The following is a 25591-nucleotide window of genomic DNA, read 5'->3' as shown; positions in this document are numbered from 1 at the left end:
AGGAATTTCCTCCAATCCATCTTCGAGAATGTACCAGAACTTCACGGTCTCTTGTCAACGAGTAAAATTCTCACTATCAAAACATTCCAAGTGATTCAAAGTCTGGTTTATGAATTACAAGGATTGAGCAATTGTGTTTGAAGTTAACCCCCCTTCCCCCCCCCCCCCCCCCCCCCCATTATTATTGAAGAACTATTTTCTAAAAACTGTTGGAGATATGGTACCAGAGGATGGAAAAAAAGAACAGAAAATAATGTTGTAATACTGAACTTCAAAGCCTTGCGATTCTTTTCAGCAAATATTTCGACCCTTTCCAAATAATTGGCGAGTACAATTGGTCAATAAAATAATGCTTTGAGGATATGATGAATTCCCTAACAACATTGCTGGATTCAAGAGTTGTACACCTTGACCAAACCAAGAACACACAATATGAGATTCTGATGATGCTTAGTGAAAACGCGGGGGTAAAACAACCACACCCAATATTTCGTTCGGAAATCTGTATGGACTAAACTCCAATATAATTCTGAGAGCACCACTTTAAAAGTGAGACTCAATCAAGAAAGATATCAAAAAGCTTTATCTCTTTCTCAATACAATCAGTGAATCAACTAGATAAAAATTTGTGAGACTGATGAGAATTGTTAGAGCATAGCTCGGTTGAACCCACCAAGCGTTGGTATGTCAAGTTTGGTTGTCATATTTTAGTTAATAAAAACTCATTTTAAGAGTCGCTTGATTATTTACTAGAGTCAACTTCGTATAGGTTAGCTAGAAAGTTACTAGGATATGAAACTGACAAGTATTATGTGAAGACTTGAAGAATGTGAAGAAGTAAAGAGCTACATCGAAGACATCATCCTTCCTCTTGTGGTTATTAATATTTGACTTGAACTGTTTCGTTCCTAACGTATATTTCAAGTCGTGCATATTGAAAATATAACTGCGAAGCTGTGAATGATTATACTCTAGTTAGACATAATATTAAGGAATTACAATACGAAGTATAACGTCTATCTTTTGAACTTCGTATATAAGACATCGGCATAATTATATGAATGCTATTATGATTATGTATGGGTATGGGTGAATATTTCGTCCTGGGAAACAATGTTTAACATTCGTTTAAAGGAACTACAATTCATAAACTTGTTTTATGAATCGAAAGGGAAATCGCTAGGCTTATTGGTATTATTATTCATTGCAAATCTTTGGATTACCAATATGTGTGTTTAGTATAACCTCTCATAACTTTTTTACGTATCTTGGTAAAACTATTCACAAGGCCTGACTTTTGTATTGGTATAAGTTTTATTAGTGAAACCGATCTTAAATAATCACCTGAGATGGTATGATCGATATGTTGTAATTGGTATGACCAACTCTAGACATTAGGGAACCGATCCTAGTAAGAGGTGCAACCAATCACAAGCATGGGGAATCGATCCTTGTAAGAGGTACAACAAGTCTTAGTAATTGGTAACCGATCATATGACTTGTACAACTGAATACAAGTTAAATACCATAAATATGTGGTAACCGATCCTAGTACCTAGTCAACCAATTTTTGGAAAGCTAGTGTGACTGATCCTAGTACTCACATGGAGGTAGAACCGAAACTTGTTTTGGTAGAACCGTGAAACCCATTAATGGTTATTTGATAGGATATCAATCACATAGTTCTTGGAAGTTAGATGAACCAATTCTAAACTTGTTTGGAAGTGTGGAAAATCGGTTCCAAGATTGTAAATATGAAAAAAGATTTACAAAGTAAAGATGTCGACATACTTTGAACATGTGTAGTAACTCTTATCTTTTATTGTTCAAAGATATTCCTTAATAGCTAAAGGAGAATCCCCTATCGAAATAAATTGAGAATCTTTAGAAAATAAAAATTGGTAATGTGCATTTACTAATTTGAGATTTTCTACTGAGATTTCGGTCAATATTTGGACAGAGCGTTTCCAGGAATTATGAAAACCGAATTTGGAAATATATTGCAGATCTTGAGAATATTTTCGGTTTTGGAAATTCCTTGGTGTCCAAAAACTTCCTTGGTCTATAAATATTAAAGTTTGCATTTCGAGCACACTAATCCTTAGAGCCAGCAAAACTACCTAGTTGTGTTGTTACTGGTGGAACCGTCTATCCGGAGAGGAAAGTACCCTAATTAGGCGAAATCTCTTACGACCGCTCATTTTAAAGACTTCTTTGGGATTGGGAAGATCTACGATTACCGTTGATGGGAAACTAGATAATTGCAGTTTATTATTAGTTTTAGATTTATTTGATTGACTAATGGTTGTTGAACTTTGATTGCACCTAGTTTTTTTATGCTTAAGAATCTTCTCTTCTAATATAAGATTCACTCAAACTAGATCGAAGTATCGACAAGGATCTTTAGACTGTTTGTAGATCTAAAGACGTCTTGTGATAATCCATTGTTAACAGACTCCGTTTTGTGTGTGATTGATCACAAGAGATTCAAGTTGATTGTGTGCAGGTGTTTATTGAATATCTGAGAAGATTTGAAGATGAAGAAGACTTCTGATTTTGGTTCATAATCTTTGGTGTGCACAAAACTTGATCGGCTGGGGATCCAACTATAATCGGTTTATCTTTGTGATAATCTTGATTGATTAGTTGAGTAGATCGGCATCAATACGTGTATTTGTGATTCGAAGTACTGATTGCATAGTCTAAACAATTACTTTAGTAATTGATATAAGAACCTAACAAAGGAGTTTATTGGGATAAACGGAAGAGCCTTTTGTCAAACTCATATCACGTTGTTTGAAAAGAGTTGTTACCGAACAAATTTGTTGTTCCTTTACTGTTTGGAATACGAACCAAAGGAATTGTTCTATGTGTGTGACTTATTGCAAGTTGGAGGCGCAGGGATACAGACGGAACTAGGTGAACTATATGTTTAGTTGCTTGATCTCAACTATAAGAAGTTGGTTTAGATTTTGTATAGCGGATTAATCCTGAGAGTATTCAATTCTTGGTTTTTCTGCAATTGCGGTTTCCTCGTTAACAAAATCTTGTTATGTCTTTTACTTTTCTATTTCCGCAATTATAATTGTTTTTATTATAATTAGAAGTAAAATATACAACCGTTAATTCCTATTTACTTGATAGCAATCCTATTGTGTTTGGTTAAGTCCGAACCTATTATCAAGTAAACATACTTCGTTGTTGTATTGTCTCGATCTTATATCCATAGTCAAACACACAAGTTATCTTGTTGTTGTATTGTATCAATCTCGTATCGATAGACAATCACACGAATTGCGAACCTATTAGTTGTATTGTCTTGACTCAGTCCATAGACAATCATTTTCGGAGAAAGGAATTATAGGTGGAAAAGTTTTAGATTGAGGTATATTTGGGTACCCTCGTCTTTTCAAGAATAACTCGGATGGTACCAAAGACCAATGTCCCAGTGTCAATCAAGTTTTATCCAACAAACAAGGTCGGATTTATCAAATGTGATTGAACTGCGCACAACCTGTGATATTTTAATTATATAAATAAATATAATACGAAAAATAAATAACACAAAAAATAGAAATTTTGTTAACGAGGAAACCGCAAATGCAGAAAAACCTAGGGACCTAGTCCAGATTTGAACACCATACTGTATTAAGACGCTACATACTCTAGCCTACTGCAAGTTAACTTTGGACTGGAATGTAGTTGAGCCCTAACCAAGTCTCACACCGATTAAGGTACAGTCGCGTTCTTTACGCCTCTTGAATCCCAACAGGACTCTGCGCACGTGATTCCCTTAGTTGATGTCACCCACAACTAAGAGTTACTACGACCCAAAGTCGAAGACTTATAAACAAATCGATCTCCCACATATATGTCTATTCTGGTTTTGTTTCTGTCTTTAGATAAATCAAGGTGAACAAGAAACTCAACTAATAATCCGGTCTTATACTCCCGAAGAGCAGCCTAGAAATATCAATCACCTCACAATAACCTAACTGATTAACAGAAGAAGTTATTGCGGAATCATAAGAGTCTGAGACTAAGAACTGTTGTGATTACTTTTATATCTCACCTATCCGAGATAAATCTCGAGTAAATTTTAGAGAAGATAAAACTCAACATGAAAGAAAAAGTAAGATCAGAATTCACAACTGCAGAGAAAATAGTTTGATCTGGCTTCACGAATCCCAAATGAAATCTTCAAGTCGTTAACCTAATAATGGTTTTGGAAAACCTAGGTTAAAGGAGAATCGACTTTAGTTTGCAACTAGGAAACATGAGAGTGTCGGTAGTAAGTTTCCCATATGCTAGAGTTCTCCCTTATATAGTCTTTCAAATCAGGGTTGCTTGCAATCAAAGTTAAGATCGCTTAGTACCAAAACAATTGATATTCACCGTTAGATGACTCCTGATTTAAGATTCAATCTAAGTCTACTTACAAATTAAGCAATCAATCTCCACCGTTATATGGTATTAGCTTGATACACACAAATAAAATATAGTTATATTTAGATATGGATGAACTGTACCAAACGTGTATACCTTGTTGGCTCAATAATACCTTGTTGGCTCAACTTGATTTAATATTTAGTTTCCAACAAATAAATTGTCTACAACTAAACTCGTCAAGTAGATGATGAACTTTAGCTAAAGCTAAAAGCTTCCAACACGTATTTCGAGAAATATATAAATGAGATAAACTCGGCTCGAAGTTCAAATGTGTATAATGTGAATGTCTATATAGCTATACGACTTAGTCTCATTAAAAGATATAATAGAATAGACTCGTCTCCACATGCATTTTGTTGATGAAGTTCCTCCAAGCTCTTCAGTAGATCTTCTTCTTCAATTGGTGAACACCGTGAAGTCTAAAGCTCAACTATACACTTCTATCCTAATCCGAGACATAGCTATAAGTAGACTAGAAATCAAGTATATTGTTTTGATCAACTAAACTTGACAAACAAGCTTGAGATGGCAACGCTTGCGAGTTCAACTAAATTTCTAACAGTTACTATTAGAAATTTACGTTTTTTTGTTACTACGGTGTATGATGATAATGATAGTTCTGTGAAAAATACTTTATGGAATCGCTTAATTGCTTATGCTTCTATGTACGAGGGTCCTTAATGGTGTTGGTAGACTTTAATAAGATTTTAGATTCTAATAAGAAAACATGCACATAAAGCATTCAAGAATCTTCTATGAATGACTTTATTCATTGCACTCAAGAGTCTTATTTATTTGATCTTCCATTTTCTTGAGATTTTTACACTTGATCGAAAAATAAAATTAGTCCTAAAACGAATGTCTCTAAGATTTATAGAGTTTCGGTTAATGTTGAGTGGATTTCCTTATTCAACAGTTTTAAAACTCATTTTATAAATCCTGGAGTGTCTGATCATTCCCCGATGGTGTGTTCAGTTTTGGAGCAAAGGCAACATGGTCCCCTGTCATTTAGATTTTTTAATTATTTTACCAAGGAGCCTGAATTTCTTGATATTGCACGGAAGGTTTGGAGGGGTAAAGTAAAAGGTAACCTTATGTTTGTTCTGATTTTTAACTTATAAAGTTAAGCATATTTTAGTGGAGTGGAGGAAGACAAGATTAAAAAAATTTTGTGGTGTGGTTTGCAAAATAAAAGAAGAGATGGTGACTGCTGAAGCTGCTATATAGTTGAGGTCACTTGATGTTGATGCTGCTTATATTGAAAAAAGAGCTGATTGTGCATTTACTAAATCTGTTAGGCATAAAGAGTCTATACGGAAGCAAAAGTTTCGAGTACAATAAATGAAGTCAGAGGATTCAAGTTCTTCTTTCTTTCATAATTATTTAAAAAAGAAAATGTGACGCGATAATATTTTAATCTTGAGATTCTGATGATATTGTTCTTGATGATGACAAAGAGAAAGCCTTGGAATGCACTAATTTTTTCTCTGAATTTTTTAATAATCATAGTATTTATCCTTTTCTAACGATGTTGTTTCTTTTGTTCATTTCTCTAATCTTGTGGGTGTAGATGATGCAAGATGTTTGATTACTCATATTACAAGAATGAGAATGGTTATGCACTTTCATGCATTGGTTCTAATAAGGCACCGTGACCTGATGATTTCTCTAGCCATTTTTCAAGGTTTGATAACATATTATTAAAGTTTGATTTTGTTAAGGCAATTCAGAGATTTTCTCCAGGACGAAGTTGCTGGGTGAGGTAATAGTACTTTCCTTACATTAGTTCTTAAGATTGAAAATCCAACTATTATAACTGACTATAGACGTTGTAACGTGATTTACAAGTGCATAATGAAAAATTGGCTATTATAATGAAAACTGTGCTGAAAGGATTAGTTAGCTCAAACCAATTTCCTTTCATCTTCGGTAGATCTATACAAGACAATATTATGCTTGCACATGAGGCTGTTAGGAATTATCATAGGAATAATGATACCCTTCAATAATGTCATGTTGGAATCAGATTGTGAAGTTTTAATAAAATCCATCAATGAACCAACATTCTATGTTCACTGAATGAATCAATCTTTAGTTTTAGATATTAAGTTTGTTTTAAGCAAAATTAGTATATGGAAGTGTGTCTTAGTTAAGAGAGAAGTTCAAAATTTGGCTGATAAACTTGCTAAGAAAGCTGGAACTTCTCAGTCAACTTTTGAATTTCAGAGTGATCTTCTCCAAGACAAAAAAGTTGGGTTGATCATGACAATGATGTAAGCTCTCACTGAATGTCAATATGATCCATTTTGAATTAGTTTTTTTTCTCCAAAGTAATAACAATTATCATCGCGATTTACATTTTCGTCCATGATGACCTGATCTTTACATTTTGTAAATATATTTGAGTTCATCGTCTTAAGTAAAGACATGCATGTGCGAAGATACGTTTTTCAACTTCGCTCCATCAAAAAGTAATACTCCCTCCGCTCCTTTTTAATAGGCTGGTTTTTATAAATAAATGTTTCAAAAAAATAAGATGGTTTCCTAATTGGGAAAGTCAAATGTTACTTTAATTTTCTGGGACCACTTTTCTCTTAATTTCTTTTGATGACAAGTGTCATGTGGACCATTTCACTTTACTTCTTTTGGTGACAAGTGTCATGGGACCATTTCACTTCACTTCTTTTATTGTCAAGTGCCATGAGGACCACTTTCAATGATTAATTCTCTTAATTTCCTTAAATTTCTCTAAAAACAAAATCAGCCTATTAAAAAGGAACGGAGGGAATAAAAAGGTTTGAACACCATACCAGCACCAATTTGCTCCTAGCTCGTCCAAGAAACACCCATTTCAAAGGGATCTGCAATTCCCACTACAGTACAATTATACGATTTGATCAAAAATAACCCAACCATGAAGCTTGGCGTTAAAGTCAAGGATGCTAATGGGGTGTCAGGTTTAGTGAGGGTGTACCAAGCCAAGTCAAAAATTGTTTTGTCCTATATGAAAATATGTTCTGTCTTATTATAATTTTGGTACACCCCACTTAATCTGGTACCCCTATTAGCAATGTTGATTAAAGTAGCGGAAACACTTAAACATCACACGCTAACCACGAAGCATATTTATTTACATATACATATATATTCACCGGTTCGTTTTTAAAATCATTGTTAATTCAATTGTTTTCTTTGGTTATCGATAGGTCCTAAAATTACCAACCAAACCTAACCAACTGAAGCCAAAATGTTACCAACAGTGGTGTTTTCTAATTTCTAGCAATACAAATTCAAACGGATGCATATCATCAAATACCTACTACTCTGCTCTCATGCACCTACCTAAACCCACTTAAAGTATATAGTATACATAGACACATTTATACTTATTTATCATGTTTTCTAATATACAAAATCTTATTCCTTCATTTCAGGTAGCTAGTTGTCTGATCCACCTCACGTTCAGACTGTGTAGTAGTTAGCTTAAAATGAACCCACATTGCCATGGATTAATTTCTGCTTTTAACATGTTTCCGACAATCAAAATACTCTTCTCAGCGTTCTTTTAAATAGCTGAATACCGCGTTGGCGCTGACCCCGACTTCTAAAAGATTGAGTCTCACACAAAGAAAAAACAACAAAAACATGAAACCTTCAATCTCCTTTGCATCCCCATCTTCTCGTAGAATAACTACAACTCTTTCTCCATGCCTCTTTACTTTCATAGTTTTCGTTTTCCTTCTCTCTATTTTCCATGAGAACAGTGTTAGTTGTTTTCTGAGACAAAGTTTGAATCGGTTACAACCAGAATCATCAGAACCAGACAACAAACAGACAATTTTGATAGAAACAGGTGAGGAGGATTAATGAACATATCTTAACTTAGCCAGCTTCTTGTTTTTGAATTACGTAGTCTTCCGACCTTACTTATGATCGTTTTCTAAGAATATAAGTTTTTTTTTTTTTTTTGTTTAGAGATTAAGAAGCAGGTGAAATTGCCATATGCAATTGGAGAGCCTCATGGTGATGAAGATCATCAAGAATGTGACGTGTTTAGTGGGAAATGGGTCTACGATGAATTAAATCGACCGCTTTATGAAGAACCGGAATGTCCATACATACCACCTCAACTCACTTGTCAAAAAGAAGGAAGACCTGATAAAGGCTATCAACATTGGAGATGGCAACCTCATGGTTGTTCTCTTCCCAGGTTCATAAACAATTCTCTCATAATTTAGTTTATTTCTGACCGTGTTTTCGAGTATAATTAAATTCTTATGTTGACCCATTTGATTAAAACTGTGCAGTTTCAATGCAAGTTTCATGCTGGAAAAACTTAGAGGTAAGAGGATGTTGTTTGTTGGTGACTCATTGAATCGGGGTCAATTCACTTCCATGGTGTGTCTCCTCCAGAAGGTCATCCCTGAACACGCCAAATCCATGCGAACCGTTAATGACTCTCTCACTGTATTCACAGCCAAGGTACGAGCTACCAATGATGATTAAATTTAAAATATAACAGTTAATTAAAGTGTTCATATGGTTGCTCTTGTACATAAATAATGAGTCATAATCTTCTAAACCATATTGCTCGAACATTCAGGAGTATAATGCGACGATCGAGTTTTATTGGACACCATTTCTTTTAGAATCAAACTCCGATAATGCCATAATCCATAGATTTCCAGATATATTGGTTCGTAAGAATTCTATCGACAAGCATGGTCAACATTGAAAAGGAGCAGACGTTTTGGTGTTCAATACCCACATTTGGTGGTGCACTGGGCTGAAGTTTAAATTATTGTAATCTCAAAACCCTTGTAAACAAGTTTTTGTAATTCATTTTGCTTAACAACATATATATGTAAAGAAAATAAAGTCTAATAACTTTATGTTCTTGGCATGTAGACAAGGATCATTCCAAGATGAAGAGAAAGTAACTGAGGAGTTGAAGACGGAAGATGCATACCGTGTGGCAATGAAGAGTCTGGTGAAATGGGTTGAAAAAAATACAAATCCTGAAAAAATAGGGTTATGTTCACTGCCATGTCGCCTATCCACGAGAAGTAAGTGCATCCGGAAGGTTTTACAGTGACCCGTTCTTTTGTGTATTCACGACAATTTTTTAATAACTTGAATGTTTTACTTTCAGGAGCCGCGAATGGAATGGGGAACCAAATGGGAATTGTCTCGATCAAACGACTCCGATAGAAGATCCAGAATATCGGGGACTAGGGTCTCGGAAAAAAATAATGGAAGTGGTCAAACAAGAATTTAGTAAATCAAAAGTACCTATTACATTTCTAAACATTACACAACTCTCCGAGTATAGAAAAGATGCACATATAGCAATATATAAGAAGCAATGGGATCCTTTAACAAAAGAGCAGATAGCTAATCCAACGAGTTATGCTGATTGTGTTCATTGGTGTTTGCCTGGACTTCAAGATACTTGGAATGAACTCTTATACACCAAACTTTTCTATCCTTACAAATAACGCACACCCAGAATCTTATTCTGTTCTGAAACTTCTGTAAAGTTACCATTTTGTTTTATCAAATCGGGGCCATTGTAAGATTTTGAATCAAGTCGTTTAGTAGTAATTAAGGATGCCTGCATGAAAAATTGGTATGCCTACGGTAAATATTTGGCCGTAAATGTGCAATAAAGATCCTTAAGACTATTGACCCATTTTTACAAGGGCATCTCGTATGGAAACAACAAAATCCACAGGCATGTCATGCTCCACAAGATGTCGAAAAAAATACTACTAACGAAAGTTAGAGAAAAATTAAATAAATCCTGAAAGAACCTCTTAAATGTGAGGAGTCATTTTCGAGTAGTCCATCTTGATAAGATATTTGTTTATTTAATAGTGGATGCATTTTCTTTTCTTTTTTGGCTTGAAAATCAAGGCATTTTTAGGGGCGATCCCGAAAAAATTAGGGGCGACATAAAAAGACAAAAAAGGTCATCCAAACGTAAAATATAGCCATTCCTTATCTCCCGTTTTTTTAATGGCCAAACTACCCTTTACAATGGGTAGATAACTTCACAATCGGGAAGTTAATCCACAATCGGGAGTAAATTTAGTTTATATAACTTCCGAATATAAAGTATCCCCAAAATAAAATCCTCCATCTTTTGAATTTTGATTATCCTATAATCGGTAGTAAATTTTTTTATCTTTACTTCCGATTAAAGTAGACCTTTAGCTAAAATGCTACCATAATCGGTAGTGAATTTAGTTTATTTAACTCCCGAATATAGAGTAGCCCCAAAATAAAATTTTGCAAAAATTCTCAATTTTTTGAATTTTGGTTGAGCCTATAATCGGTAGTAAATGAAGGTATCCTGACTTCCGATTATACAATGGCTCTCTTTGCAAATATCCTATTATAATCGGCAGTCAAGGTAGTTCATATGACTACCAAATATAGAGTTCCCCCAAAATGTGATTTTGCAAAAATCCTCAATTTTTTGAATTTTGGTTGAGCCTACAACCAGTAGTAAATGAAGTTATCCTGACTTCCGACTATACAGTAGATCTCTTTACCGAAATCCTACCATAATCGGTAGTCAAGATAGTTCATATAACTACCGAATATATAGTAGCCCCAAAATGTGATTTTGTAAAAATCCTCAATTTTTTGAATTTTGGTTGAGCCTATAATCGGTAGTAAATGAAGTTATCATGACTTCCGATTATACAGTGACTCTCTTTGCAAATATCCTACCATAATCGGTAGTCAATGTAGTTCATATAACTACCGAATATAGAGTTGCCCCAAAATGTGATTTTGCAAAAATCCTCAATTTTTTGAATTTTGGTTGAGCCTCTAATCGATAGTAAATGAAGTTATTATGACTTCCGATTATACAGTGACTCTCTTTGCAAATATCCTAGCATAATCGGTAGTCAAGGTAGTTCATATAACTACCAAATATAGAGTTGCCCCAAAATGTGATTTTGTCAAAATCACCTATTTTTGAATTTTGGTTGAGCCTATAATCGGTAGGAGATGAGGTAAAATCTTGACTTCCGATTGTACAGTGGCTCTCTTTACAAATATTCAACCATCTTCGGTAGTCAAAATAGTTTATATAACTACCGAATACAGAGTACCCCCAAAATGAAATTTTACAAAAATCCTTCTTTTTTTTTGAATTTTGATTTAGCCTATGATCGGTAGTAAATGAATTTATCGTTAACTCCCGATTAATAGTAGCCCCAAATATGCATTTAGCACAAATTTATATCAATCAGTAGTATCTTTGCGTTACTTAACTACCGATTTAATATTAACAATCGGACACAAAATAATTCCGATTGCGGAAGGGCATTAATATATTCTTCTATTTTTCGGACATCCCTTAACCTTGATTATGGGTTGGGATAAAAAAGTCGCCCCTAATTATTTCGGAGTCACCCCTAAAAATGATAGGTTAAAAATGTATCACCAAAATGACAAAATGCGAGACAAGGGATACACATGCAACATTTTGAATGGATAGATAGGAAATTGTACCGGGTCTCAACTTCCTCCTGGTGGTCCAACAAGGAATTTATCCCTTAAAAAAAGTATAAGAGGTTGTCTACCTTATATCCAAAATAGAGAGTTACAGAAATAATCAAACTTCATGGGATGCTGGGCAAATAAGCTTTGTGGGTCCAAGTGCTTAAGCTCGAATATTTTGCAAATTACAGTTCTATAAAGGGTGAACCACTTTTTACTGGCTCATTGGTCTAGAAAGAAATTATCATGGGTCTAGAGCAAAGTAGTTAATATCGTGTATATGTTTCGTATTGGATGGGCCCGATACACCTATACAAAAAAATATACCGGTTGTAACATCATTAAGATTAGAATTTTAAATATTTATAAATATTTTAATTTAAAATGTTTGGTGGCATATGATGCATTAATTCTCAAGATCAGAAGCTTCACAGTACAAGTTCAATCTCATTTCACTATCTATTCCATATTTGCTACTCCGGTTTCAGATAACCCTGTCGTTGCTACTAACCTGAACTAATGATGTTGAAGATAAAATCGTCAACGATAATGAATTCTCATTTGACAAATATTCAGAAGAAAGAGAATGAGCAATAAAAACCATAATTGTTTCAAGGATAAGAAATTCATTAAAAAATGAAATAGTTGGAAATTTCTTTACTGAATGGATTGAGTTTTCAAGGGCACAAAAGAAGAAGATTACTAGGAGGAAGGTTTTGTTTACATATTTCCAAATCTAAATAATTTATTCTACCAAATTACCTTTACTGATATTATCAGTGTATCTGTGAACCCGAAATATCGGTTTATACCGGCTAATATGAGCGTTTTTATCGTTCACTCTTTGTATCGCCGGTATTTTAGATATCGTAAAGATTTTTCTGATACACGATAAAAACCTATAATATCGGCTGGTACAACCGATATTGACCACCTTGACTCTAGAGAGAAATTAGTCAAGGCTTAGATATTGTTAACCAAAACTATTGTTGAGAAATTAAAACATGTAGCAACATCAGTAAATGGAAAGGTACTGGATTCTAGACCATGATGGGTATCTTCCATCTTAGTTTGCTTCTAAAAATCTCCAAATTATTTGACTAAAAAATTGATCTGATACTGAATACTGAAATGTTAGCTTTCTTAATATCTTATACGATACCAATATAGTTGAGAAGATTTATCGCACTGGAATACTTTTACCGGGTATGGACAACATAAGATGGAAAGATAATAGAAATGAACTATTCACTATATGGAATTGTATTTTGATAGATTACGGGTAAATCTAAGGAAGATGGTTAACAAAGCAAAGAAATAGATCTCTGACTAAGAACCATTTATTTTAAAATCTGGTGATAACTTAAAGGAAAATGTATCTGTTAAAGCAATGCTCGGTTGAACCCACCAAGCGTTGATATGTCAAGTTTGGTTGTCATATTTTAGTATATATCAAAACTCAATTAGAGTCGCTTGATTAAAACTACTAGAGTCAACTTCGTTTAGGTTAGACTAGAAAGTCTAGGAATGTTGAGACATACAAGTATTACTCTGAAGACCTGAATAACGTGAAGACTTGTCGGGTACAACGAAGATATCACTTGAGGTTAGTGATACTGACTTGACTTGTTTTCATTCCTATCGTTTCTTTCAAGTCATTTAAGATTCAAAACATAACATAGAAGGTTATATATATGATACTCTAGTAAGGAAGTATAACGTTTATCATTTGAACTTCGTAAATGCGACATCGACATAATCTATGTAACTTAATTATGTATTGTGTATTGGATATATGTGCGATTTCATCCTAGGAAACCATATTTTATTACATTGGTTTAAAAGAAGCACATACTAACTTTCTTCGTAATGGTTTTCTATGAAGATCTTTTGGATGGTCAATTCCACCCTAAGGTGGGAATCCAGGTAGAACCGATCTTAAATTATGTTAAGAGTCAAGGTAGAATAGATCCCTACCTATCTTGGGATACTTGGTAAAAATGATCCTAGCTTTTGTTGGGAATCATGGTAGAACCGATCCCTACCTATATTGGGATACTTGGTAGAACCGATCCTATCTTTTGTTAGGAATCATGGTAGAACCGATCCCTATCTATATTAGGAATTTTGGTAGAATCTATCCTATCTATTGTTGGAATTCATGGTGAAACCGATCCCTACCTATATTTCGAGACTTGGTAAAACCGATCTTAACATATGTTAAGAGTCATGGTAGAACCAGTCCCAAGAGAAAAACCGATTTTCAACATTCACATATTACTTTATGGTTTTGTGTGAGTTTGCAATTAGGGTTTGCTAGATAGGAAAGTTCCATATGTCGATATAATTTGAACATGTAATTCTTATCATTGATTTTTCAAAGATATTCCTTGATACTCAAGGTGATCCCAAACCGAAATTTTGAGAATCTTTTAGTTAAGATTTTCGAATTATATTTGATTTTCCAGAAATCAAAAACATATCTCTATAAAAGCTATATTAGTTAAGTGCTAAAAAAATATTAGATATTTTCTAAAGATAGATTTCAGAATTACAGGTTTAATATTAGTTGGAAATATGAAAACCGAAATTAGGTACTTTATTGCATAACTTGAGAATCTTTCGGTTTTGGAATTTCCTTGTTGTCCAAACAACCTTGGTCTATAAATAGTGAAGTTTGTTCTTCTTACAAACTATCCTTATCCAGGCGAACTTCATTGTTTCCGGCGGAGCCGACTACTAGTATTACTTGTAATACTATACCGGAGAAGAAAGTACCCTATAAGGTGAAATCTCTTACGTCCACTCGTTTAAAGACTTCTTTTGGATCAAGAATTTCAAGCAAGTACCGTTAGCGGGAAACTAGACAAGAACATTGTTATTTAGTTTTCAATTATTGATTTGATTGACTAATGGTTGTTGAAACTTTGATTTCACATAGTTTGATTGAAAAGACGAGGGTACCCAAATATACCTCAATCTAAAACTTTTCCTACCTATAACTCATTTCTCCGAAAGTGATTGTCTATGGACTGAGTCGACACAATGCAACTAATCGGTTCACACTTCGTGTGATCGTCTATGGATATGAGATCGAGACAATACAACAACGAAGTATGTTTACTTGATAAAAGGTTCGGACTTAACCAAACACAATAGGATTGCTATCAAGTAAATAGGAATTAACGTTTTGTGTAATTTACTTTAATTATAATAAAACAATTATAATGCAGAAAATAAAAGTAAATGACACAACATGATTTTGTTAACGAGGAAACCGCGAATGCAGACAAATTCCGGGACCTTGTCCAGAATTGAATACTCTCAGGATTAAGCCGCTATACAAAATAACCTATCTTCGTATAGTTGAGACCAAGCAACTAAACCTATAGTTCACCTAGTTCCATATGTATTCCCACGCCTTCAACTTATGATTAATTCACATACTTCGAACAATTCCTTTGGTTCGTATTCCAAATAGTAAAGGAACAACAAATCTGTTTGGTATCAACTCTCTTCAACCAAGTGATATGAGTCGGACAAAGGCTCTTCTGTTTATCTTAACATAAACTCCTTCATCAGGTCCTTAGATCTATGTTATGTTCAGTTACCGAAGTAATCGATAAAATTTTGCAATCAACACTCTTAATCCAAATAATTGTGTTGATGTCGATCTACTCAACTAATCAATCCAATTCTATCACAAAGATAAAACCAATTATAGTTGGATCCTATTTTTACCGAAACAAGTATTGTGCACACCAAAGATTATGAACCCCAAATCAGAAATCTTCAATATCTTCTTTGTCTTCAAATCTTCTTAGATCTTTAATAAATACCTGCACACAACAACTTGAATCTCTTGTGATCAATCACGCACAGAACGGAGTCTTTTAACAATGGATTATCACAAGATCATCTTTAGATCTACAAACAGTCTAAAGATCCATGTCGAAACTCTGAACTAGTTTGAGTGAATCTTATATCATAAAAGAAGATCCTCAAGCATAAACAAACTAGGTGCAATCAAAGTTCAACCACTGTTAGTCAATCAAATCAATCGAAAACAATAGATAAACCACAATTATCTAGTTTCCCACCAACGGTACTAATAGAGCTTCTGAATCCCAAAGAAGACTTTAAAACGAGCGGCCGTAAGAGATTTCGCCTAATTAGGTTACTCTCCTCTTCGAATAGGCGACTTCACCAGTAAAAACACAACAAGAGGTAGTTTGCTGTTATGAAGGATTAGTTTGCTGGAAATACAAACTTCAATATTTATAGACAAGGAAGTTTGGACACCAAGGAATTTCCAAAACTGAAAATTTTCTCAAGATATTCATTAAAGCACAAATTCGGTTTCGATAATTCCTGGAAATGCTCTGTCCAAAAATAATGATCGAAATCTCTTGGAAAATCTCTAATTAGTAAATGCACATTACTGATTCTTATTTTCCTAAAAATGAAATTAATAACCTTAATTAAAAGATTCTTAACTTATTTATTTTTCGATCCTGGGATTCTCTTCCCTTAGCTATTAAGGAATAACTTTGAACAATTAAAGATTTAACATTCACAACACGTGTTCAAAGTATGTCGACATCCTTACTTTGTAAGTCCTTTTTCATACTTACAACCTTAACCGATTTTCCACACTACCAAACAAGTTTAGAATTGGTTCATCTGACTTTCAAGAACTATGCAATTGATTAATAACACTCAATCACAAAACATGGGTGTAACGGTTCTACCAAAACAAGTTTCGGTTCTACCTCCATGTGAGTACTATGCATTTTCACACTAGCTTTCTAAAATTCGGTTGACTAGGTACTAGGATCGGTTCCCCACATATATATGGTATCTAACTTATATCTGTTGCACATGTCCATAGGATCGGTTCCCCTTTTCCTAGAAACGTGTTGCACATATCCATAGGATCGGTTCCTCTTTCTGCTATAAACTTGCTGCACCTCATACAAGGATCGTTTCCCCTTTGTGATGTACTGCATCTCTTACTAGGATCGGTTCCCCTTTACCCAGAATTGGTCAGACATAAATCACAAACTCTATTATACCATCAGGTGATTACTTAAGATCGGTTTCACTAATAAAAGTCATACCAATACATAAGTCAGTCCTTTGTGAATAGTTTTACCAAGAACACAAACAAGTCATGAACGGTTATACTAGTCACACATATTGGTTGTTCACAATATATGCAATGAATAACAATACCAATAACACCTGGCGATTTCCTTTTCGATTCACAAACCAAGTTCATGAATTTACTTCCTTAGAACACATGTAAAACATTGTTCCCTAGGATGAAATCCTCAACTCATACCCATACATAATCATAATAGCATTTAAACGAGGATGTCGATGTCTTATCTACAAAGTTTAATGGTTAAGGAATAAACCTCGTATTGTATTCCTTAATACTATGTCTATATAGAGTTCAATCATGCTTCGCAGTTTTGTTTTCCATATGCAATACTTGGAAGATACGTTAGGGAATGAAACAGTTCAAGTCAAATATCACAAACCTCAAGTGGAAGGATGATGTTGTCGTTGTATCTCCTTGCTTCTTCACATCTTCAAGTCTTCGCAATACTTGTAAAGTCTCATTATCCTAATACTTTCAAGATAACCTATACGAAGTTGACTCTAGTACATAATCAAGCGACTCTTAACATGAGTTTTGATTCACTAAAATATGACAACCAAACTTGACATACCAACGCTTGGTGGGTTCAACCGAGCTATTCTCTAACAATCTCCCTCTTTGTCAATTTTAGTGACAAAACTCTTACATCATATGGATAAACAAATTACAAGAATTCATTACGCATGCGCTTGATTCCCGAATTTAACAACACAGAAATATGCATACATTCAATCCTTAAAAATGCCGTTGTTGACATTATAATAACAAAGCTAATACTCCCCCTAAAGGAAGATAGGTAGATTTTCAATCCGTACATCTTTGTTATACCAATTAATGATATGTTACTCCTCCTTAGTCTATGCTTTCACTATTTCGTTAGATAAACGTTTTAGCACCAATGTTCTTTTTCTTAGTGATACCAATCAATATAAAATCAATGCCAGTATCACTTGTTTACTCCATATATTTATCCCCCTTTTTGTCACAAAATGACAAAGAAACGAAAAAATAAAGGACAAACCGAAAAGAATCTTACAAATCTCAAAATAGACTTGCAACCTGTAGAGTTAAGCACGATAGTTCCACACACCATTTTCTGATAACCAATATCAAAAACCGAAACTACAAGTAGTTTTATTTTGATATGTTACCAAGGAAACAATTGTCCGAAACAATTTTACCACTTTAGTTCATCAAACCAAAAATCAACTAAGCACCTTAGTTCCTCTGCTAAACCGATTGTACAAAAACAATCGCTTATTCGATAAGACCAAAATAAAGATAACTCTATTTTTCTTATCAGCTTCTAATTATACATAAACTTAGACCGTTCAATTTTAAACAAGACAAGTATTAGGTTAGTTAACTAGCATTTCTTGTTAAGGCATTCGATTAGACTTGAATAACCGAAACCTCACTTCGATAAGTCTAACTAAGATCAAAATTAACTTAGTTTCTCTTAACCGGAATCGAATTGGACTAAACAACTCATCCCGTAAACCTTTTCTTTCGTTAAGCCATAAATAATTCATACAAACCAAATAAATCAACTTGCATAATTATTCACCTCAACCGGAAGCCATTGAAACAACATAGATATTAAAGCACCACAATTGCACCAAAATTTTGTAAGCCTAAACAATTGATACCACACAATAAAGCAAGATAACAATAGTTTTTATTAGTCGGAACCAATCGAATCACACATACATCCATACACACATAATGGAATAAACATCAATTGTACCGAAATTTTGTTAAGCAAAAGCAATAAATATATATGAAATAAACTCAGGCTTTTCTTAAACAGGAAAACGATTAACTAACAAAATCATTACCTCAAATTTCGCATCCACTTCTCCAATATATTTGCATTTTCGTCCAGGGAGAATTGATATTGAAATATCATCATGTTGTCATCCTTAACAAAAAAATAACCACAACCAACATTTGCCAGAGAAAGGTTGTAAAAAGGCGAGGGTACCCAAATATACCTCAATCTAAAACTTTTCCTACTTATAAGTCCTTTCTCCGAAAGTGATTGTCTATGAACTGAGTCGAGACAATGCAACTAATCGGTTCACACTTCGTGTAATCGTATATGGATACGAGATCGATACAATACAATAGCGAAGTATGTTTACTTGATAAAAAGGTTCGGACTTAACCAAACACAATAGGATTGCTTATCAAGTAAATAGGAATTAACGTTTGTGTAATTTACTTTAATTATAATGCGGAAATATAAAGTAAATGACACATCAAGATTTTGTTAACGAGGAAACCGCAAATGCAAAAAAACCCTGGGACCTTTTCCAGAATTGAATACTCTCAGGATTAAGCCGCTACACAAAATTAAACCAACTTCGTATAGTTGAGACCAAACAACTAAATCTATAGTTCACCTAGTTACTTCTGTATTCCCACGCCTCCAACTTATGAATAAGTCACGTACTTGGAACAATTCCTTTGATTCGTATTCCAAACAGTAAAGGAGCAACAAATATGTTTGGTATCAACTCTATTCAACCAAGTGATGTGAGTCGGACAAAGGCTCTTCTGTTTATCTTCACATAAACTCCTTCGTCAGGTTCTTAGATCTATCTTATGTTAAATCACCAAAGGTAATTGTTAAGATTTTGCAATCAATACTTTAAATCACAAAGAATTGTATTGATGCCGATCTACACAACTAATCAATCCAATCTACCACAAGGATAAACCGATTATTGTTGGATCCTCTTATACCGAAACAAGTATTGTGAACATCAAAGATTATGAACCCCAAATCATAAATCTTCAATATCTTATTTGTCTTCAAATCTTCATAGATCTTCAATAAACACCTGCACACAACAACTTGAATCTCTTGTGATCAATCACGCACAGAACGGAGTCTGTTAACAATGGATTATCACAAGATCGTCTTTAGCACTAACAACAGTCTAAAAATCCCTGTCGAAACTTCGATCTAGTTTGAGTGAATCTTATATTAGAAGAGAAGATTCTCAAGCATAAACAAACTAGGTGTAATCAAAGATTAACCACTGTTAGTCAATCAAATCAATCGAAAACACAACATAACCCGCAATTATCTAGTTTCCCACCAACGGTACTCGTAGAGCTTCTCAATCCCAAAGAAGACTTTAAATTGAGCGGCCGTAAGAGATTTCGCCTAATTAGGTTACTCTCCTCTCTGAATAGGCGGCTACACCAGTAAGAACACAACAGAGGAAGTTTGCTGTCACGAAGGATTAGTTTGCTAGAAATGCAAACTTCAAGTATTTATAGAAAAGGAAGTTTGGGCACCAAGGAATTTCCAAAACCGAAAATATTCTCAAAGATATTCAATATATTCCAAATTCGGTTTCCATAATTCCTGGAAATGCTCTGTCGAAAATGATAACCGAAAATCTCTTTGGAAAATCTCAACTAATAAATGCACATTTTTAATTCCCATTTTCCTAAAATAAAATTAACAACCTTACTTAAAAAATTATTAACATATTTATGTTTCGACCCTAGGATTTTCTTCCTGTAGCTATTAAGGAATAGTAAAAGATAAACATTATTGTGCGTGTTCAAAGTATGTCGACATCCTTACTTTGTAAGTCCTCTTTCATACTTACAACCTTGAAACCGATTTGCCACACTTCCAAACAAGTTTAGAATTGGTTCATCTGACTGTCATATTCTGTTATGTATTTACAAGTCTGGAGTCTTCCCATAGTAATTCCTTGAGATGTACTAGTGCTTTGTGATAGCTTTGAGTTTAGCCGCTAGGATCATTACACGCGTTGGCTTGTTGTTAGTCGATTGGGTTTAGGTTTGCGACCAATAAATGTGTAAGAGAGAACACCTGAGGCGGCTAAGTTTTAATGAGTAATGATTTTTAGTCTTCTTCTTCTTCCTTGGGATGGTTCTTGAACCAGATTTCTTCAATTCTTCGACCCTATGTGTTAATTTGTTGTGGGAACACAACAATTGGCATCAAAGCCGTCTATCCTCACCATGGGTGGAGCTAATCATCCCACCATTAAATAAGTAAATGAAGAGATTCACAAATTAACACACAAATTGAAGATCTCTCTTTACAATATATCGATCTCGCTGCGCAAAACAAAGAAATCAAAGGAGCTATGCTATCTAAAGATGATTTCGTCAAATACATGGACATTTATGCAGGGAGGAGGATGTAGGAGCAATGAGAACCAGAGGCGTAAGGTTCTCATTCAAACCATTTCCACCATAATGGTATGATGTACAATGTTCCACAAGTAGGTCGGGAAACCACCAACACCCTTCGTATGCCTAAATTGGATTTTCCACGATTTACTGGTGAAAACCCCAAAGGGTGGATTCATAAGTGTGACAAATACTTTCTACTCAACAACATTAAGGATGAACACCAAAAGGTTACCATGGAGGATATGCACCTAGATGGGAAAGCTGATATATGGTTAAAGAATCATCAAACAACCAGATCTATCACTTCGTGGTTTGAGTTAGCTGAGCAAGCTTGTATCAGGTTCGAGAATCCTTCAAATGAAAATATCCTTGGTATATTCAGTAAGTTGTCTCAAACTATTACTGTGGATGAATATTTTGAGAAATTTTAAAATTTAAAAGCCCTTTTGTTTAGACAATTTCATATGCTCACCGAATACTATTATGGGATTAGTTTTATTGAGGGACTGAAAGAAGATATAAAACATGATGTTAGTATGTTCCATCCCACCACTCTAATGCAAGCTTTCTCACTTGCTAGAATGCAAGAGAAAACACTCAATAGCGAACAGAAACCTTTGAGGGGAGAAAATAAATTTTTTCCAAACCCCAGACCATCCAACCCCTCAACCTTTTCCCCTAAACATGTAGCCCACCCACACTTACTACCCTTACCACAAACACCACCTCAGTCTTCCACTACCACTCCACTTCCTATTAGAAGACTCACCCCTGAAAAACTGCAAAAAAGGAAATTTCAGGGCCTTTTCTTTAATTGTGATGGAGTTTATCACCCAAGACATTTTTGTAAAAAACAACAGTTGTTCATCATGGTAGCTACAGAAGCTGAAGCAGTAGTGCTGAACCTCATGCACAAGTAGAAGAGGTCACTGACATTGAAGATACACCAGCAGTGGACAGTGATATGGAGATTTCTCTCAATGCGCTTACAGGTAACCTGTCATGTACCAAAGTACAATGACAGTGTTGATAGATAAATTAAGGATAAACCTCTCCCAATTCCAAAGAATCGAGCCTACTGGTCTGAAGAACACGACCTAAATCGTTAAAACGATATTTTGATTATGAATTCATTCCTTTTCTCATTACAAGACGCACTAGCTTATATAGCCAGGTTTACCCAACCTGATCTAACGATCATTAAGCCACACAGGTGGTTACATCTCGACCCTCTATTACACTTCTAATTAAACTCCTAATTAACAATTAATATTAAAGGATAACTGCCACCCTGATTATGATATGGACCACCCTCCTCTCCTATGGAGGTACATGACATTCCCTACTCCTTGGGAACATCCTTGTCCTCAAGGATGTAAAATGATTTTCCAAGACGTCGCCTCTCCTATACAGGTACATGATGGTAAGCATCTGCGGCTGAACCTGGTTGTGTTGTACATGCATAAGCTCTATATCTGATGTTGGAGTTTCCCTGAGTTTCCCCTCTGTGTAATATGCATAAGCTCTACTTGGAACTTGCACAGTGTTGTCTACCCTTGGTGAAAGTTGCTTGAGCTCCAGTAAAGCTGGGAACATAGTCGTGGCTTCAGATATATAAAGGTAAGATAAGTTCCCAACATTACTCTACCTCCCAGAAGTGGGCTATAGATATAACGCTTGACTGTAACCCAGTCATTAAACTTCAAGTACTCAAAAATCTCAGCAAATCTCATCATCACATATGGGAGTACCAGTATCTCATTGAGCTGAGAATCACCATTTGACATAAACTTCCATATAGCAGGGTAACATGGGAGATAATATTCACTTGAATCCAGGTTGGATAAAGCTGGTAGGTCTTTGCAGCAACGAGTAAAAAGCCAGGTGGGGTAAAATGGGTGTAAAGAATTACAAAGGCACTGCCTAACTTGCATTATAATTCTCTTGTGAGTCCACAATCTTCCACATACTTGGTGAAACTGATTGTTAAGCAGGATGTGAGCATCAACACAAACAAGCACATGTTGAGTAGAATGCACAGTGACCCAACTTTGAGTTCTCACTACCTCTCCCAAGAACTCAAACTTGATATAGGCTCTCATGGGTTGGTAAAATAGACTCAATAGTTGACAGCATCCATAAGATTTAAGTCCAACACAATACAAAGACTGAAGATCAGCTGGGTATGGATATATCTGCATACTTTCACCTAGATTATGAACACAAAACTTAGTTTCTGGAATGTCAGTTTCCCTACGCAAACCTTGTCCCAGTGTAAGCTGCAAGAGAAAAGCAACATCACCACAATTTAATCTCCACAGGACACTCTCATCCAAGTTACTCAAATATTCACATCTCACAGCCATTGTAGCAGTCGGTTTCCTCTTATCAACAATGTCAGCATCAGTAATATATTGAAGAACAATGAATGGTTTAGCTGAAAAGTTAAGTTGAAAATATAAGAATCCCTGGTGAAGTATGAACATAATAAACTCGTAGAAACATTCTGAACTCTCTATATAAATCCCAAGAACAACCAATGATTCAAGAATTTGAACTGCAATCTCATGAAGTAACCCATAGTCCAGCTTTCACATCCCAACCATTTGGAAACACCACAGCAAAACATCACTAATATCACCAGTTTTGAACATTAACAAGATAAAATTCATAGAGGATGAATGTAATCTAAACCGATGTCAAAAAAATAGTTTAGAAATGAAATTCCCATTGTTTGCATCCCTTACAATTGAACAAACATCTAGAACAAACAAACAAGAGGTAGTTAAACCGAAACTGAATTCCCAGCCACCAGTAAAATAAGAGTATCTATTCAATAATTCCAGGTACACATCAACTTCAGAACATTTAGTAAAACAAGAAGTCTATAAACTGAGCTCGATCTCTTTTCCTCTATCGAATAATGAACGAGTGTAATCTACCCTCTACAAGGTTAGTAACAAAAGAATAGGAACAAAATCCTTACAGTTGAATTTGTTATCAAGAACGATTATAACCATTGAGCTTGCAAGGTCTTCATAGCTAATCTCAATAATAATGACCCTAGCACACAAGAGTAGAAACAAAAACTTATTCCTCTCAGGCCTGGGAACAAACATCTTCTTCGCACACAGAAGTGTTAAACCAGTAACATAGAAACGAGGAAATGAATGTGGAAACCAAGAATATGAGTTATACCCCAGGCTAAGAAGCAATTGAAGAAATAAGTTCTCATAAGTAAGTGATGAAATCGTAGTACATTTACCTCGATTGAATAATAAGCGCTTATAATCAAAGTGGAGACCGAAATAATCCATCTGAAGTAACTTCTTGTGAAGAAAGAACAACCCCATCAAGCTTTAAGAAACTCGGAATTCTCCTCAAAAGTTTTGACACAAAACTGTATCTCTAAATCCTTCATTTTGTCAATTGTAACTGGAGAGAACTCGGAGAAGCAATTGATCTCTAATTTTGAATTTTCTTCAAATTGACCATGAAGTAAATCAACATCATCCTTTTCAATGAAGAAAAAATTAGGAATCAATTCCAATTCAAGAGAATCAGTTGTTGCTTCGTTAACTGGTTTTGTTTCCTCATGTTTAGATTTAGCAGCATAAGTTGAACCCGGATCTGGTGTGAAATTCGTAGAAGGAACAACTGGTACTGGAATTCCCAAATGATTACATATCTTAGCAAAGTGAATACTCAAAGTTTCTTCGATCAAACTCATCTTAAGTTTAATTTCAGATAAATCTTTTTCAAGAACAGATAATCGTTCACCATGTCGTTGTTGCCGAGCAGCAAACTCTTGTAGTGTTGGATCACCTCCTCCCATCATGAATCAGGTACACAGGATCGTGAATCTGATACCAATTGTCATGTACCAAAGTACAATGACAGGGCTGATAGATAAATTGAGTATAAACCTATCCCAATTCCAAAGAATCGAGCCTACTGGTCTGAAGAACACATCCTAAATCGTTAAAACCATATTTTGATTATGAGTTCATTCCTTTTATCATTACAAGACGCACTATCTTATATAGCTAGGTTTACCCAACTTGATTTAACGATCATTAAGCCACACATGAGGTTACATCTCGACCCTCTATTACACTTATAATTACTCTAACTAAACTCCTAATTAACAATTAATATTAAAGGATAACTGCCACCCTGATTATGATATGGACCACCCTCCTCTCCTATGCAGGTACATGACATAACCACACTGAGGAAACTATTCGAATTCCAGGCTTTCTTAATAAT

At 34.8% G+C, this 25591-nt stretch overlaps 1 protein-coding gene and 1 pseudogene across 1 annotated transcript; one reads left to right on the top strand and one right to left on the bottom strand.

Moving 5' to 3' along the window:
• Positions 1–8094: 8094 nt before the first annotated feature.
• On the top strand, positions 8095–10005 carry LOC113338906 (annotated as a pseudogene).
• A 12410-nt stretch (positions 10006–22415) lies between these two features.
• On the bottom strand, positions 22416–25384 carry LOC113339096. The gene is made up of 2 exons (XM_026584495.1): positions 24588–25384; positions 22416–24385 (listed from the first exon to the last, which is right to left on the bottom strand). The coding sequence occupies exon 2, from the start codon at positions 23806–23808 to the stop codon at positions 22873–22875; it is 936 nt and encodes a 311-aa protein (XP_026440280.1). The 5' UTR covers positions 23809–24385; positions 24588–25384; the 3' UTR covers positions 22416–22872.
• Between the last annotated feature and the right edge of the window lie 207 nt (positions 25385–25591).

The sequence above is a fragment of the Papaver somniferum genome, unplaced genomic scaffold (assembly GCF_003573695.1).
Source record: "Papaver somniferum cultivar HN1 unplaced genomic scaffold, ASM357369v1 unplaced-scaffold_19, whole genome shotgun sequence".
NCBI classification, from domain to species: domain Eukaryota; kingdom Viridiplantae; phylum Streptophyta; class Magnoliopsida; order Ranunculales; family Papaveraceae; genus Papaver; species Papaver somniferum.
This window is presented reverse-complemented; position numbering and strand designations above follow the sequence as displayed.

What these genes read in the sequence shown, in the direction of transcription:
- LOC113339096 (XM_026584495.1), bottom strand. Translation starts at nt 23,808, where the DNA reads ATGTTCATACTTCACCAGGGATTCTTATATTTTCAACTTAACTTTTCA.